At 38.3% G+C, this 18,030-nt stretch overlaps 1 protein-coding gene across 4 annotated transcripts; it reads left to right on the top strand.

Annotated features, from left to right (window-relative positions):
* The first annotated feature begins 288 nt into the window (after positions 1 to 288).
* Positions 289 to 10,747, top strand: LOC131161879 (PH, RCC1 and FYVE domains-containing protein 1). Of its 4 annotated transcripts, none has more exons than XM_058117889.1 (9): positions 289 to 844; positions 2,569 to 2,655; positions 3,744 to 3,833; positions 3,989 to 4,075; positions 4,179 to 4,298; positions 6,166 to 8,265; positions 8,475 to 8,621; positions 8,916 to 9,466; positions 9,755 to 10,747. In XM_058117889.1, the coding sequence occupies exons 1-9, from the start codon at positions 797 to 799 to the stop codon at positions 9,912 to 9,914; spliced, it is 3,390 nt and encodes a 1,129-aa protein (XP_057973872.1). In that variant the 5' UTR covers positions 289 to 796; the 3' UTR covers positions 9,915 to 10,747. The 4 variants fall into 4 exon arrangements, with proteins under 4 accessions (XP_057973872.1, XP_057973874.1, XP_057973873.1 ...); XM_058117891.1 differs by having other exon boundaries at positions 334 to 844; positions 3,776 to 3,833; XM_058117890.1 differs by lacking the exon at positions 3,989 to 4,075 and having other exon boundaries at positions 334 to 844.
* The last annotated feature ends 7,283 nt before the right edge of the window (positions 10,748 to 18,030 follow it).

An 18,030-nucleotide genomic window follows, 5' to 3' on the forward strand; every position in this document is an offset into this window, starting at 1 on the left:
CAGGCGCCATGATCGGCGGAAAATCTTTGATCCGAAAAACTCCCGCGAAGTACAATATCCCATCCCATTCCCTACAGGAAGGTAACCACGCCCTTGCTTGCGTAGCACAAAAAGTACAAACGGCCCTTCTACAAGTGCCACGTCAATCTGGTCCAAGGGCGTTTTCGGGATTCAACACGCCAACTTCTCCTCTCGGACAGCACTCCTTCCGACTCGGCGAGTCACAACTCGTAACCTTCCATGGAATTAACAAAATAAATAATAATAATAATTACAATAATTTAATTTGATTTTTTTTTTATATTTTTTATTTGCTGTATTGGGCTTTGGAAATGTCTTCTCAATTCTTTTCTTTTTCGTCTCAGGCGATTCATGCTTTTTCTCATCTTTGACTCGTACTTGCATTTAGATACTTCCTCTCTCTCTCTCGCCTCTCATTTTCCCCGTCTCAATTCTCATCCCTTTCTCCGTCCGGTTCTCAGGCGACGGGGCGTGCGGTTCCTCGCCGGGAGTTTTGTTCAGGAGCCGTCGGTGCCCCTCCGCGACTGCCGGAGAGCTGTGTCGTTTGAAGTCCAGTAGCCGGGCTGGGGTCTAGTCCACGCTGGTCCGCGACAGGGCTCGGGGCGTCCCGCCTGTAAGTTGGGGAGCTCCGTAGATCTAGGGTTTAAGAGAGGTGGTTTGGCGTGAACGGTGAGTAGATGTGACCGTTGATGGTAGTGCACGGCCGGGTTGATGATGACCGGAACGCCGGCCAGCAGTCGCAGAGGGTGGTGGTCCGGTAAATCTCTCACATGGAATGGCAGATCTTGTTAGTTACGGGGATGCCGACCGTGACATCGAGCAGGTCTCTCTCTCTCTCTCTCTCTCTCTCTCTCTCTCTCTCTCTCTCTCTCATATTGCATTTCTGTTTATTTCTTGTTTTGCTTTTGGGTTTTAAAATTTGGCCTTTTGGTTTTGAAGTTTAAATTTTAAGTTTTGTTTTCGAATTCTAATTGATCATGTAGGCTAACCGGAAACTGGGATACCTGAAAATTTTGTGGGAGAGTTTGTATTTTGATGCATTTGGTGGGAAAGAATGTTGCGTCGTAGATTTATGAGTATTTGTGGACTGTATGATTTCTTCTAGACGTGGTATTGGTATTGCAATTATAATTTCAAACACCAAGGAAAATTCCATACCCACACCTCACCTTCTGCGGAGGTTCTATTTGGACAATTTTTGGTATGCCTTGATCAGCTTTTGTCGGTGTTCAATTGCAGGAAATCATTATTGACGCAGATTTATTCTTTTTTCTTCTTATAGTTGGGAGTTCTCTGAGGGTAGCATTGAGTGTAATTAGGGGAAACGCTAATACAAACCATTAATTTTGCCACATCTCAAGTTATTATATTTTGAACATTAAGAAGACTGAATAACTATGGATGCAATGCATCCCCCCTTTTTTATGCTAATTATTGCGTCAATGACTTGGGCTGTGGCTCAATTTTCATGACATTCTGAAGGCTTCAACCTATTACATACTATGAACCATGGATATGGATATGAACTTGAGATATGGCGGTGGTAATATAGTTAAAATTATTCTTTTACATCTAAGCAATCTATCTAAAACATATATAACAAGTATCAAAATGCTTAAAATTAAGTGTGTAACACATTTTTGAAGTATTTGAAGTGTATTCTATGAGATGCGAGCAGTATCAGTATTTTATATGGATACCATAAGGATATGACCATCCTTAGGAGTATCTGTGCTTTATAGATTACATATATGAAGGAGGTGTTGGCTGCAGCTCAAAATTATTGTGAATTGTTATTAGCCTTGTATTAAGTGTATATTACATTCCTAGCAGTTTGATCTGTATTGTAGGCAACAAAGACAAGCATTACGAGACCCAAATCTTCTTCGTAGTGATTTAATTGCAGGATTAGTAAGCCTTGCCATCAGGTGTTCAAGGGGATTTTAACAACACATGATTTGCCCAAGTGTTTTGGTGAATCTTCAAATATTTGTCCATGATATTCAATGTAATGGCAGTTTCAATGTATGACGTGTAAAATACTTATTTTATGGATGAGTCCATTCATTGTGGTTGATGTTAGTAATTTAGAAATATTGATTTTCTTTGAATGATCAAGTAGTTGTCTTTAGTTATGTTGGGGATAATCTGGAAAAGAATCTGCTGGTTAGGGGACATTGTTGAGGTTCTTGAACTTGTTATTGTGTTTGATAGATTGTCTACATATTCTCAAGCATACTTTAATTTATATAGCATGTTCTTACAATAATCTTTGTTTGAAGTAATCAAGGGATTGTTTAGTTGTGGAAATCAGTTTTGTTTAACATTATTAGTTTTCTAAAAGACGATTTTCTTGTGCAAATGTGGGAAAGTTGGAAATTAGGTGGCGTTTTTCTAATTTTTAAAAAAACTAGTAATGGAAATTGAAAATTGTTTTCCACAACTGAACTAGACCCAAATCACTTTTTTCCTTTTGAGTGACCATGAAAATTGTTTTTCGCAACTGAACTAGACCTAAATCACTCTGCCCATTTTTACATTTTGCAGGCATTAATCGCTCTGAAGAAAGGTGCTCAGCTGCTTAAGTATGGTCGTAAGGGAAAGCCGAAGTTTTGTCCGTTTAGACTTTCTAATGTAAGATTCAGTGGAGTAGCTTTTTTCTTTGGGAATTAGTACGTTTGGTACTTGTGTGTTTGCTGCATGGGATGGACAAATTCTTTTAAATCACAATGCACTTAATTTAAGGACCAAGAGATTGTTGCTAGCATGCTATAGCACCCTGGCATTCAAGTTGACTAGCATGGTTGGTTGGAAGGTTTGATTGGGGATTGTGCCCTGTCAACCTTTTTTTCTAATTGATTATCAGGCTATCAGCATATGATATATTTTTTCTGCTGGACTGTCCGTCGCTCTATCATTGTGTTGTCGCCTCCTCTGAACACTAGTGAAAATATTAACCTACACTTAGGTATCATCAAAATCTAGTTGTGCTTTAATTAGAACTGAGCATTTAATCCTTAGAACTTGCATTATTGTTCCTGTTTTCAGATCTAGCATGGTATATGTGCCATATACCAGTTCTTTGTTGCGTATGACATACATTCTACTTGGCTATCTTAGTTTACTTTTGTAGCTTGGTGATTGGGCAAGATAATCATATCAAGTTTCTCAGATGTGAAGCATATTTTAAATTCAGCAGGTGCAAATGCAATTAAAGTAGCTTCTGGGTTCACATGGCAGATGTTCATATTGAATTTATTGAGAGTCATGCTCATTGTTCTTTGGACAGATTATGTGAATTATACTGACAGAATATTTAGATTTTCTTTTTCATGCATGTAGCTTCTATGTTAGTTTAATTGATCTTATTAGTTTTGGGATGCTAAAAATGCTGCTCTCTTTGTCAACGCATAGTCCCTGGAAGTGTGCTGCACTTCTTCACCTCCGACCCCCTACTGATTAGTGCCTGTTCAAAATTTTAGTTCATTTCCACTCTACCACACATTCTCATTCATGTGCCATTACTGAAATTATTTTCACTTCTTAGCATCCATCATTCTGGGGTTTCCTTTTTCTTTGTTTTTTGGGTTAAGGCAATATACTTATCTGGCACAAATGAATTTTTTTCGTTTTTCCCTATCAGAATGAAAAAGCATACATTCCCTGTACTTATTTAGATTTCTTTTATAGACTAGTTATTCTTCTTGTATATAAAATCACAGGACGAATCTTCTTTAATTTGGTTTTCAAGCAGTGGTGAAAGAAGTTTGAAGCTAGCTTCTGTCTCGAGAATTATTCCTGGACAAAGAACTGTGAGATTTTTATTTTCTTATTTGATGTCACATTGATGTTTTAATATTATATTATGATACTAGCCTGTTTTATGTTGATTGAGCTTAACAATTCTAGAACTTAAATTTTCAAATATATTTATTCTGGGTTTGTATTTTCTTTAATTTACTACCAGGCTGTTTTTCAACGGTATCTTCGTCCTGAAAAGGACTATTTGTCCTTTTCTCTTATATATAACAACGGGAAACGCTCTCTTGATTTGGTTGGTGATGAAAATCCAAATTTCTATGTTATACATGATCAGTCTTTTTTATAGTCCTGTTTCCAATCAGCATTATTGATATGTTTTGTTGTTGATATTTTAGATTTGCAAGGATAAAGTTGAGGCAGAGGTGTGGATTGCAGGTCTCAAAGCATTGATATCCTCAGGTCAAGGTGGGCGCTCCAAAATTGATGGGTGGAGTGATGGAGGCCTCTACTTGGATGTAACTTAGCCTTCCCTGAAACTTCCTGTCATTAATCTTGGCTTTAAAAAATGACGCTGGACTCCTATCCTGTTTCTAGGAGGCATACTATTTGTTAGATGTAAAACATATTTTTTTCAGTTGCAACTGCAACAAGTTTTTACCGATTCGCATAATTATCTTTAGGATTGTGTTATAGCAGTGCAACAATCAATTTACAGAGCTTCACTTATCAAGGTTATTAGATAATTTTGGCTTTCTTTATAGGGGAACTTTGTCTTGGTTCATTATCTTTTCAACTGAACTTACAAAAGAGGCAAAATGTTTGATGACTTTTAGGAAACAAATGGTTTTGGGGCTGCTAATTATTAAAAATGTTGATATATTGCATTTGATTTGAATTTACATGGCACTTGACTCAAATTTTACATGTTCTCTCATTTGAAAGAACTGGAATCTTGCAACCTAATAATAGTATCGTGCCATCATGTGATGTTTCTTTTTGATCTCTTTGTCTTGCTAAATATGTGTCATGTACTTCAATTGGTAGTTTAGAAATATGTTAAGACGGAAAATTAATTAAACAAATTGCTGTAAAAAAAATCTTTTGTTTTGAGTAGGGGAACAGCTGAGCTGTGGACATTGTTTTAATAATAAACTTTCACCATAACACAGTTATGTCACGGTCTCTGCCTTATGAGGTTGTCATGGGACAACATCTTGTGTCCTGATTGACATCCTTATCGCCCACTACAATCTGCCAAGGTATGGTATCACCCATTATGGTCTATTACAGTCACTGCAGTTGTTATGCCTGCTGATTGATTTGTGAGTTGCTTAAAACAGTTTTTACACCATTTTTGCTCTTTTAAAAACATTTCAAGCTTCTAAAACTTGAGTGTTCTCTATAAATTATATTCATTATATTTAAACTCAATAATAAAGTTGAATTATTTGAAGATATACAAAGAGCTGGTTATGTGGAATTGTAAAAAATAGTCATATTTTAGAATTTTTTTCTTCCATTGTATAGAAATTATATATTTTTTATACATCTACATTCTTCCATTGCTAAAAAAATGGATGAAGAATTTAAATTTGAAGGCAGTAGTCTCTGGTCTTTGCTTCGGATGGTAATCCTATGATCAGCTAAGTGATTGCATGATGAGCTATAAAATAAACATATGTTTCATTGTTTATTTGTCATTATTTCATGGTTTTGAAGTTTGGATTAGATTTATACTCAATGCAATAGTGAATGGTGATAACTACTAGGCCTATTCCCTCTTTAGGGACAGAAGGACCAATGTAACATGTGACTTAATTTAAAATTTTGTAACTTAGTTTTAAGTTTTGGTAAAATCATTTGTGTAAAATATTGGAGTCAAAACATGTGAATCCATAAGTTTTTATCAAATTTGCTAAAAAAATCTGTAATGCGTTACTTGACATCTGAGAGGATAATGACTGGTTACCATAGGCAGACCAGATCTCTAAAACTAGGGCAGCAAGTCAATGGCACACCCTGCCCCAAAACCAAGGCTATATGTCTGGATTTTACTCATGTCTTTGTGCTGCTTCCCCCCCCCCAACCTCATGCACAGTGACCAAAAAAGTTCTCTCATTTTAGTAAAGTTCATGTTGATAATGGATATTGAGATGATCTGTATGTAAGCAGTGTTAAAGATTCAGCCTGTGCCCTTGCCGGCTGCCATAGCGTCTCTTTGAATAATGGTGTTAAATTTTTTCCTCAAGCTGCATTTATAATCTAAAATATCCTATTTATATTTATAAATATAATCATTTATTTGTAGTATTTTTTTTTTCCTGTTATGCAGTCTGCTACATATTTCATCCAGCATCTAAATTCTTTGTTAATTAATTTCAGGATGGTCGAGACGTGACCTCAAATAGTCCAAGTGATAGTTCTATTAGTGCTACACGAGATATTAGCTCTCCTGAAGTTTCTGTCGGTCTCAACCCAAATAGTTCTCCCAAGGGTTACAGGCCTGAGAATTCTTTGTCCTCTGAAAGGTCTTATGTAGGATTAGACAACACGAATATGCAAGTAAAAGGATCTGGTTCAGATGCATTTCGAGTTAGTGTTTCTAGTGCTCCTAGTACCTCTAGTCATGGTTCTGCCCCAGATGACTGTGATGCTTTAGGGGATGTATACATATGGGGTGAGGTTATATGTGATAATTTTGTAAAAGTTGGGGCTGATAAGCATGCTACTCTTTTAAGCACAAGAACAGATGTGCTTCTTCCCAGACCATTAGAATCCAATGTAGTTTTGGATGTACATTATATAGCTTGCGGAGTTAGGCATGCTGCCCTTGTTACAAGGCAAGGTGAAGTTTTTACATGGGGTGAAGAATCCGGTGGACGGCTGGGGCATGGTGTTGAGAAGGACGACACTCAACCTCGTCTTGTTGAATCTTTAGCAGTTTCTAATGTTGATTTTGTTGCCTGTGGGGAGTTCCATACTTGTGCTGTAACCATGGCTGGTGAACTTTATACTTGGGGTGATGGCACTCATAATGCTGGTCTTCTTGGTCATGGCTCTGGTGTCAGTCACTGGATACCCAAGAGAATATCAGGCACTCTTGAAGGACTTCAGGTTGCTTCAGTTACTTGTGGTCCATGGCATACAGCATTTGTGACGTCAACAGGACAGCTCTTTACATTTGGTGATGGGACATTTGGCGTATTAGGACACGGTGACAGAGAAAATGTATTGTATCCAAGAGAAGTAGAATCTCTAGCAGGTTTGAGGACAATTTCTGTCGCATGTGGGGTTTGGCACACTGCTGCTGTGGTGGAGGTTATTGTAACACAGTCTAGTGCAAGTGTTTCATCAGGAAAATTGTTTACTTGGGGTGATGGAGATAAAAACCGTCTTGGTCATGGAGACAAGGAACCTCGGCTTGAGCCCACTTGTGTGCCAGCAGTCGTTGATTACAATTTTCACAAAGTTGCTTGTGGGCATAGTTTAACTGTTGGTTTGACTACGTCAGGGCAACTTTTTACAATGGGTAGTACTGTTTATGGTCAGCTTGGCAATCCTCAGTCAGATGGAAAGCTACCTTGCTTGGTAGAAGATAAGCTTGCTGGGGAACCTGTTGAAGAGATTGCTTCTGGTGCATATCATGTAGCAGTATTAACAGCCAGGAATGAGGTCTATACTTGGGGAAAAGGAGCTAATGGAAGGTTGGGCCATGGAGATATTGAAGATCGTAAAACACCAACTTTGGTTGAATCTTTGAAAGATAGGCATGTTAAATACATTGCCTGTGGTTCAAATTACACTGCTGCTATTTGTCTTCATAAATGGGTTTCTGGTGCTGAGCAGTTGCAATGCTCAGCTTGTAGACAGGCTTTTGGGTTTACTCGAAAGAAGCACAATTGCTATAATTGTGGACTTGTGCACTGCCACTCATGTAGTTCGAGAAAAGCATTGAGAGCTGCACTGGCTCCTAATCCCAGTAAACCATATCGTGTTTGTGATTCCTGCTATACCAAACTAAACAAGGTGTCAGAAGCTGGTGTTAATGTCAGGAGGAATGCTGCAGCCCGCCTTTCAGGTGAAAATAAGGACAGGTTAGACAAGGCTGACTTGAGATTGACCAAATCTGCAATGCCTTCTAATATGGATTTGATTAAACAGTTAGATAGCAAAGCAGCCAAACAAGGGAAGAAGGGTGATACATTCTCCCTGGTTCGCTCATCCCAAGCACCATCTTTGTTACAAATAAAAGATGTTGTTCTTTCTAGTGCTGTTGATCTACGACAAACTGTTCCTAGACAAGTTTTTACACCATCTGGAGTTAATTCAAGGTCTGTATCTCCTTTTTCAAGGAGACCGAGCCCACCACGTTCAGCTACGCCTATTCCTACATCAGGACTAGCTTTTTCCAACAGCATTGCTGATAGTTTGAAGAAAACAAATGAACTTTTGAATCAGGAAGTGCACAAGTTACGTGCACAGGTACAATATGCTCTAATTTCTCTCTCTTTAAATTAATTAATTGATCATCTATTATAATGAGGACTGAGGAGGAGGATGGATGACAATAGTAGTGTTGTTTCATTGTCCTGAATTAACCTACTTGTTTGATGATCAGGAAGCTTCTATAGATTGACTGTTTTCTTGTTCCACACTAACGTACTTGTTTGATGATCTTGGATCTTGTTTAGGTTGAGAGCCTGAGACAGCGGTGTGAACTTCAAGAATCAGAGCTTCAGAAATCGACAAAGAAAGCTCAAGAAGCTATGGAACTGGCTGCTGAGGAATCCGCTAAATCTTTGGCGGCGAAAGAAGTTATAAAGTCTCTTACAGCACAGGTGATATTCTTTGTTTAGGTAGTCTAATATCCCCAAGTATATGTTTAGAATCATCGCCATCCGTAGAAAAATATTGTAGAATTCTAGTATGTGTTCAATATCCTTCTTGTTTAACTGTATTTAATTTCTACTTTTGGGTTGAATTTTTTTAATGGTTATGATGTTTCATTCCAGGGCTTCATTGTTGTTTATATTTCTGCCTTTATTTATCCTTAAGAAAACTCTTGTTAGTTGAGAATTTTTGTTTGTTCTAGCTATAATATTATATTGATTATCTCTTTACTTCTGATTCAGCTTAAAGATATGGCTGATAGGCTGCCGCCTGGAGTTTATGATACCGACAGTATGAGGCCAGTTTATGTACCAAATGGCTTGGAGCCAAAAGGCATTCACATTCTTGATGCAAATGGAGAGCGACATTCGAGATCTGATTCAATCAGTGGGTCTTACATGGCTTCATCTGCAAGCATTGACTCGACTGTGTTAAATGGGGCTCAGAACACCACTCAGTCTCTTAGGGATCAACCTGGAAACAATGAAACTTCCCGACAACAGGTGCTTCTAACCCACAATGGGAACAATGGGAGGGATGACCAGCCAGATTTTAAACGGTTGAATGGTAGTGTTCTTCAGGCCGGTAGCAACAGTGTGCCTGAGACTGTTGATGGAAAGGGTTCTGGGTCTTTCCAAGATTGTGAGAATGGTATGAAATCTAGGAATTCTGGATTGGTTGGAAACTCCAATCAGGTTGAGGCTGAATGGATTGAACAGTATGAGCCTGGTGTTTATATAACTCTTGTGGCTCTCCTGGACGGAACGAGAGATCTCAAACGAGTGCGCTTCAGGTGCATTCCTACTGTATATTTTGAGTTCTGTAGTTCCTAGTACCATTACATATGAATAGTATTTTCCTTGAAACTTGTTTTGCCTGTTTCAAGAAACCTACTGATTAAATGATTGGGTGGATTATAGATGGATGTACACAATGCAGGGTTGTTATCAGATTTTAAATTGTCTAGTTTTGAATTAGTGGCCATAGAAAGTGTTAGGTGAATTTCTGGTAATCTAATATATTCTAATATGTTCTACTTCATCTTTAGCGTTGTGATCTCAAATTGTAAATGCATCTGCAGCCGGAGAAGATTTGGAGAGCACCAAGCGGAGACTTGGTGGTCAGAGAACCGTGAAAAGGTGTATGAGAGGTACAATGTTCGTGGGTCAGACAAGTCATCAGCGTCAGGCCAGGCCGCTCGCAGATCAGATGGAGCCATTTCGCCATCTTCCCAACGGTAGCAACAATGGAGGGAGAGAAGCTCTCGACATTGGCACATTTTGTATGAGAGATTGTTAGGATTTTGAAGAATATCCAAGAATTTAATATGGAAGGAAGCAATCTCATTTCATCCTTCGTTTTTATTTCCACCTTTTTCATTTTTCCTATTTATTTGTTTTGTTCAAATTTATTTCCTCAATTATCTGCCCCTTCACTTACATGTATTGTAGTGTACATAAAATCATCAATTGTGAGATAATGCGGGCAGAAAAAGCTTTTGTTCCCTTTCTTTTTATTTTCCTTTTCCTTTTTTAAAACAATTTACGCCTTATTTCTTCTCCTGATTGTTTTCTCTTGTTTGATTTAGTCTGACATTTTACCTAGCCTCTTCAATGTTGTTGGCACTCAGCAATATTTGGCTCAAATATGTCTGGCCGAGATTGTGGTTCTGAGAAATATGATCCAACAAAGGGCACGAGCCCTGGTGGGGGGGTGATGAAGGTCACTCAGCAGAAAGCATGAAATCAGTGCAGCGAGAAAACACGAAGCCCCTAGAAGTGGTTGAATGTGGGGTGGGGAAGTTCTTGGAAAGCAATTCAGTTGGTTAGGTTGTTTGAAGTTGCTTTGGTTGATGGATCAAAAATTTGTTTTAAGATGTAATTGCAGATCAGAATGAAGTCAATTTTTTCTTGTAATTTGTCTGTCTCGGCCTGTCAAATATTATTTTTTAAAATTTTAGGCTGTGAATGGGTTTAGTGCAATTCCTCCATTGTGTAAATAAGTAGGGGTTGAACAAGCATTGTAAGGTATCTCTATGATTTGAGTTTATTTCAGCGTTTCAGTTTTATTTTCATAGCAGCAACTTATTACTCTTAACTTACTACTCTCACCTTAAAAACTTCTCCTGATCTCTTCTTTCTACCGTACTTTCTCTGTTCACCTCTATTTCTTCCCTTTTTATCTGGCTCTTTGTCATTATTGTCACTCTCCTTGCTTTCTTTAGAGGTGTTACCAAGATTTGTTTTCGTTTGCTCTCATTGTTGGTTTCACGAGTAAGAATTTTGCTTTCTGCAAGAATTTTCTGTAGCAATATTTTTGGCATGCTTAGGGGAACTATCTTTGGCACATCACTATAAAGAGGGACTAAAGCACTCTCTTGGTAGTGATCGGGCCCTCATCGTTTGTGGTACCTCAGCTAAAGCTCTCTTTGCTAGTTGCTACTAATTCCAACAACTATTCCTTCTGGTCAGAACTGCTGAACAACGAGAATGATTTTTCGTTCATCTCATTGAGCATTATTGAGGAGAATCAAATTATTATTATTATTATTATTATTATTATTATTATTATTATTATTTTTCTGAGGGTGGTACTTTAGATTAGATGGACCATTGTTTAGCTAATTATAGACCATGCCTATCATGAGAAAGTTCTTGTTTCCCTTATATTTTCTTGTAAATTTATATAAGACGAGAAACAAAGTTAAATGATGGCGAACCCACGGGTATATTAAGTATTGATTTGTGAATTTGCCGAATCCTCTAGGAACTTAGTGTACAAAGCCATCGATGTGGTGCACCAACACAAGTGCCCTCGACCGCTAGAGCCACGTGGGTAAGCCTCCATTGCCTTTTGCCGCCTTCTTCTAGTGGAGAAGTCATACTATGCTCAGTAGGCTCACTAGAACACGTAGTTTGCTTGGCTGCCAAAGGCATGACCAAATCCACGGTTGCATGTCCACTAGTATCATGGGCAGATTATTTTAACACCTTTGTGAAAGGGCCATGCGGTGTTAGGTAAAACACTCTTATTTAACTAACTAGCCTATCGTTTACCAACAATCATCCATGAAATACTTTCATTAACATTCAATCAAATGGCAGCGGAAACAGTAAGTAATCATGAAAACAGTGGCACGTAAGCAGTAAATATTGAAACTACGCAATTCATTAAGAACACCTCCATTAACAATGTGTGTTGAGCAAGGGAGGCAAGTAGATTAAATACGTTGACAATAACTAGTGAGTTTTACAATGACTGATGAACACTCACCCTCTCCTAAAGAGGTTTTTATGTAATTATCATCCTGACATTCATACTGCCTTATTTGGCATACAAAAAAACTATTAGTAGAAAATTACCCTACACTAGTATTTACATGATGGAAACCCATCCTCAACTAACGAGATAAGCGGTCACAATCAAGCATAATGCCTTGAACAAGTTTAGCTCGTGACACTCCCCCACTTATGTGGTCAACGTCCTCGTAGACTTTGGCGGTAGGTACACTTAAAGTTTGTCCACGAACGGTTGAATATCTTTCGTAGAAATCCAGTTGATTTCTTCTTCACCATGACCTTTCCACTTTACTAGGAACTTCTACCACTTCTTTCTTGAGGATATGAACTTTCTGCCAGGTGGCACTGTCTTCAACTCTGCTATGTTTGACTATCTTCTGCTCAGATCGTCGGTGTCAGCGTTGAACGACTTGAGGCAGCTGACATGAAATGCATGATGCACTTTTAGCTGGTTGAAGTGCTGCGGTCTTCTCCCCTGATCTGCCCTCTTCTTCATCTTCTTAGAAGCTTTCTCCCGATAGGGTCGGGCAAACTCTGCATTCTGTCTCCATTCTCTGGTGAAGATGTCAGCCTAAGACTCTTTCCTCTGTAAGACTCGCCACTGTGTGAGGTAACAGTGGCTGCTGTCTGTAACAAGTTCAAAAGTGCTCTTGTTGGTTGTTAAGCTCCTTTGGGCATTGAAATAGAATGGTTCCATATCAAGTATTTGCACCCACTTCTTTTGGTTGTTGTTGACGAAATGGTATAGGTACTTTTCTAGTAGCTCTATAAATCTCTCCATATTTCCATCTATCTGTCGGTGATAACTCGAAGAGATGTCAATATGTGCACTGAGGAACCTGAAAAATTCATACTTCACAAAGATGTCAGTGAATACTAAGTCTCGGTCACAACCAATAACTTGGGGAACACCCCAATATTTCACAACATTCACAAGGAACAATTGTGTTCCTTTGCCAAACATCACTCTGGCGCGGCCATGAACGTACCATACTTCGAAAACCTGTTTATAACCACAATCATAGACCTTGTATCTCCTACGCTAAGCAGGTTGGTGATGAAGTCTTATGAGACACTTTCCCATGATTTGGATGGTACTGGTAAGGACTCCCGTAGCCCTACACTCTTATTTCGCTCCCTTTTGTCTTGTTGGCAAGTGAGATAAGTTTGGGTATAATGAACCACATCATCACGCATGTGCGGCCAATAATACCTCTGCTTCAGTAGTTCTGTCATTGGAGTCATTCTCCACCCCTCAACAAACTTTCTATAATCGCTGGCAAGGCTAAGAAAGGAATGCAACTCCTTCACTAGGGTGGGGATCTTCCATTCTTGAATCATTCTTAACTTCTCCATACCCCTCCGGATACAACCCTGTTCAACCACATGACCAAGGAATTTGTTGCTCCGCTGAGCGAAAAACACTTCTCTTTCTTCACATACAAACTATTTCCCTTAGCCTGTCGAACACCTTTCGTAGACACTCTTCATGTTTCCTCTATAATAACATTGATGCTCCCAACGGTGCTTTGGAAGGGTGAACACATCCTGCTTCCAATTCATCAAGCTGTTTCCCCAACTTTACTATCTCTAAAGGCACCATTTGACATGACCCTTTAGCAGGTGGTTTCACTCCTAGCAACAACTCGGTCTCATGCTCCATAATTCATCGTGAAGGCAAATTGTGAGGTAGCTTATTCGACAACACCTCCTTGTACTCATCCAACACCACTTGGATGGTCGTAGGCACTAGCTCTTGGCCTACTTGTTCATCTGCCATCAATGTGGTTAGATGTGTTGCTCACCATTTCTCAATTCCTCATTGAGTTGTATGGCTAAAAGAGACTTCCTGTCGTCTCCTTTTGTCACAACGACTTGCACAATGCACAAGTGATCTCCTATCAGACACAAGGAACCAACCAAAGGCATCAGCACTGCCTTCATCCTCCTTAGGAACTCCATTCCTAGAATGACTGAAAATTCATCCAATGGCACCACTGTGAAATTCACATGACCTTCCCACTACCCAAGCTTCACAGTAACTTGCTTGGCTACTCCCAGAGTAGGCTAGGCTACAGAAATAACTGCTTTCATGCATCTTGTATCCTTCTCTAAGGGTAAGTTGAGTCTCCATGCTTCCAACTGCTAAACAAAATTGTGAATAGTCTCCGTATCCACCATAGCGTGGGTACTCTTCCCATTGGTCCTCAAGTCCACAAACATTAACCCTTTTGCTCGCGTAACTTTCGGTGCTTTCGCTTGCTTTCCAAATGTGTTCACTTGCCGCATTGCACCCACCCTTGAGGCATCATCCTTTTCCCCCTCACTTTCCACCCCTTGCCTCGAAGTGGAAGCTTGTAAGACATTGAGTAATCCCTTGTGAGGACACTCACTCTGTAGAGACCTGAAGAAATTATAATGATTAAATTATTGACTCACTAGAAAAATGAGCAGCTCGAAAGCTATCCCAAGTATAGGAGTTCTATCGTGTAATATTAAGCCCAAGGGCTAGATCGTCTCCTCAGGGAATGCGTTTTAATTTCAAATTTTACGTTCGTCCAATCGAAAACAAAAATGCACTGAACTCAGTTCAGATTCGGGTTTTCAAGATTATGGAAACTTAAATGAAAACACAAATTAAAGTCCTAAAACTAGCACGCACGGAATTAAATAACCATAATAAAACCCCTAATCTACTTAAGGAAACACTAGAGCATACTAACTAAAAATGGAAACCTTAAACATGGAATTAAAAATACGCAACCACAATCACAATTTAAACACGAAACAAACAAAACTCTAAACCTAGCATGCAATGAAATTGAGAGCAAAAACGGAAACTCTAATCTACTCAAGGAAATATTGGGACACGCGTTAATTAAAAATGGCAACCTAGAACATGGAATTAAAAACACACAATGGAAACTAACTAAACATATACTAAAAAAAAACCGAACCTACTAAAAATCAAACCTTTAGCACAATTAAGAGATCAAATCAAGACTCACAATTTAAATGCAAACATGAATTCAACGGAAATTTAAAAAACGTAAACAATAACGGAACACAATAAAAACACAACCTTTACTAATCATAGACCCTAACTAAATCGAATTTCGACAAAAAAAAATATCTGAATTTAATTAAGAATGTTAAATTAAAATAACTATCAATTAGATAAACAAAGAGATTAATTTAACAATAATGAAATACTCAACATTACTCAACTTAAACAAAAAGAAAGAAAACTCCAATAACATTAAAAAAAACTAAAATTTCTTCAATATTCCAAGATTCAAAGAAAAGTAAATAAAAGAAAGAAAGAAAGGAAAAGAGAGAGAGAGAAACAAATCCACGGAGCCGTGAAGTTGCTGCTGCGCTTTGGTGGTCCTGCTATGGAGTCGGCTAGTGTTCTGGTGTGCTTGGGGACTGCTGAAGATGGTGGAGGAGGCTGGCTGTACTACAAGAGGGCAGAGGAGGCCAAGAGAAACAGAGGAAAGGGGGAGAGTGAGGGAGGAAAGACAAAGGGAAGGAAGAGAGACAAGGGGAGAGAAGTAGAATTGAAAAGAACAAAAAAAACAAACTAAAGAAGAAGAAGAAGAAGAAGAAGAAGGAGAAGAGGAGAATGGGGAGCCATGGGGGCTGCCTACGCAGGAAGAGAAAGAGAAGGGTTAAATAGGATAGGGGGGGAAAGCCCTAGACCCGAATAGGAAACCCAAATTGCTATATTTTTTCATTTTTTTCATTCTCTGTTCATCGCAAATCTGACTCTTTTAAAGCCCGTATCTCATAAAACTCAAAACACAAAAGTTGTTGATAATCCTTTCCTCTTTCTTCAGAAATTTAAATCGTCTGGATCGAAGCTTGGACGAAAAAGTTATGTACAAAATACGAACAGGTGTCGGTTTTGATTCTCGAGAATATTCCTGCGACAAAAAATTACCAAAACTTCATAAATAGTGCAATAAAGTTCAAGAATGATGATTTTGGCACTTTATTAAAATATTGGACAATTTTAGATATTTAATTAAAAATATAAACCGTAAAGCTCGGGTTAAACGTCCAATTACACAGTTTCGGCGCGTAATCAATTATAAAGATAGAGAAAAAATAAATTCTAAAGGAAGTTGAATTTGAAATGCAATAGGGGTCTCATTGACGAACACAGCATGTTCGTCGACGAACATGCTAGAGGGGATCTTTGACAGGGACACGTGTCACGTTGATGAGAAGATACCAAGAGGTTATTTTTAGCTCTGAATTTCATCGACGAGGAATAAGCGCTCGTCGACGAACTTCCTTCGTGGCCTCATCAACGAAGTGACGTGGCTCATCGACGAGTGCAGGTTTATAAATAACCTAAACTCGATTTTTCTGCAGAAAATTTCATGAAAAATCTCCCCCTCTCTCTCTCTCTCTCTCTTTCTCTCACTCGTTCATCCCTTCCCCTTCTTCTCTAAGATTTTTGGCTAGATTCTTGCCGGTTCGACTATCCGAGGCCACCACGACACTTTTGGGAAAGTTCTCTTCATGTTTACTGGAGTGGATCATTGGTGGGGCTAACTTGGACTCCATTCCAAATTCAGGATAAGACTTTTTATTTAGAATTTGGCTTTCCCATAGTTGTAGAAAATGTAGTATTCGAAGAAATACTGAAGTTTTGTTCAGGGAGGTGTTGTTTTCAGGGTATTGAATGGGGAGCCTTGCGGGTGTAGGACTAGACACTGTAGGGGCTTTTCAGTAGTCAGGTAAGGGAGTAAACTGAAACAGTAATTTTCCATGAAAATTATTATTACTTAATAGTAGGTTTATGTTCAGAAAGCATGCATTATATATAAGCATATTTGTGAAAATATATATTTGGGAAAATATTGCTGTTACACAGGAATATGTGTTTTTAGTATGAAATGTCAAGAAATGTGATTTCAGAATAGAATTCATGATTTTATTCACTATTGTGTGACATGAATATTATTTTACACAAAGTATGATGTTAAGCCAATTTTACAGAAAAAGCATGTTTCAGTTATTTTCAAGAATAATATGATAATACAGTAAACCATGATTTCAGAATATATGATAAACAGTACATTTATTCAGATCAATATGTATGTTATGTTTGGTGCAAGGCCGTGATTGATAGTCGGCGCAAGGCCACAGTTATTTATGTTATTCAACGCAAGGCCGCAGTTATGAATGTATTCGGCACAATCTATTTACATTAAATAGTATATTATCATGTACTATATGTTATCACAACCCAGATGACAGTTTAGATTAGTTTCAGGAGTACGGTACTGTAACTATATAGTTCAATTCAATTCAGTTCAAACTTGTGCCAACTGCCCCTACTAGTAAAGCGGGTGGGAGATGGATAGTCGATGTGGCTTTCAGTGTAGAGTTGTAGACGTCCACCTGACAGTTCGGACCAGGGTGTGGAGGGTCCATCGTACTTACAAACATTTTTGACTCGATAGTGGTCGGCCAGCCATTGTTGAGTCCCACCTTCGGGCTGCACAACCCGTCATGGGGGGTAATACATGACATCAGCTAGATATTCATCTTGGGTAAATTTCAGAATTACTAGTTATATCTAGGACTATACATAGTTCGGTGCGGTTCGGGTTTGGTTAGAATCGAAAATTAAACCGAAATATTTGATTTTGGGATTTCCGAACCAAAACTGAAACCGAACCGAAATTATGCTTTAATTGAAAATTGAAAATGTGACAGTTCAGTTGCGATTTTTCGGTTTTAAACCGATTTTTTTTTACAAAAAAAATAACCTTTATTTTTCATAAAGTTGTTGAAAATTTATTGAGCATTTTAATTTTTTATAGGGACTCATAATTTTAACAAAATAAAATCTGTTGGGCACTTTTAACAAAAATAACATTTATTTTTCATAAAGTTCTTAAAAATTTATTGAGGATTTTTATTTTCTATAGTAGCTATATGTGCCTATATTGCATGCTATATTTTTACTAGCCATATATATCTTATATAAATAAGTTTTTCAGTTTTTTTTGCGGTTCGATTTCAACATAAAACTGAAATC

Source organism: Malania oleifera, chromosome 8, assembly GCF_029873635.1.
Source record: "Malania oleifera isolate guangnan ecotype guangnan chromosome 8, ASM2987363v1, whole genome shotgun sequence".
Classification (NCBI taxonomy): Eukaryota; Viridiplantae; Streptophyta; class Magnoliopsida; order Santalales; family Ximeniaceae; genus Malania; species Malania oleifera.

Excerpts from the sequence above, each read along its gene's own strand:
- LOC131161879 (XM_058117889.1), top strand. The coding sequence starts at position 797 with ATGGCAGATCTTGTTAGTTACGGGGATGCCGACCGTGACATCGAGCAG. Across the intron at positions 2,656-3,743 it reads GTCCGTTTAGACTTTCTAAT|GACGAATCTTCTTTAATTTG; the intron begins GTAAGATTCAGT and ends ATAAAATCACAG. Across the intron at positions 4,299-6,165 it reads ATGGAGGCCTCTACTTGGAT|GATGGTCGAGACGTGACCTC; the intron begins GTAACTTAGCCT and ends AATTAATTTCAG.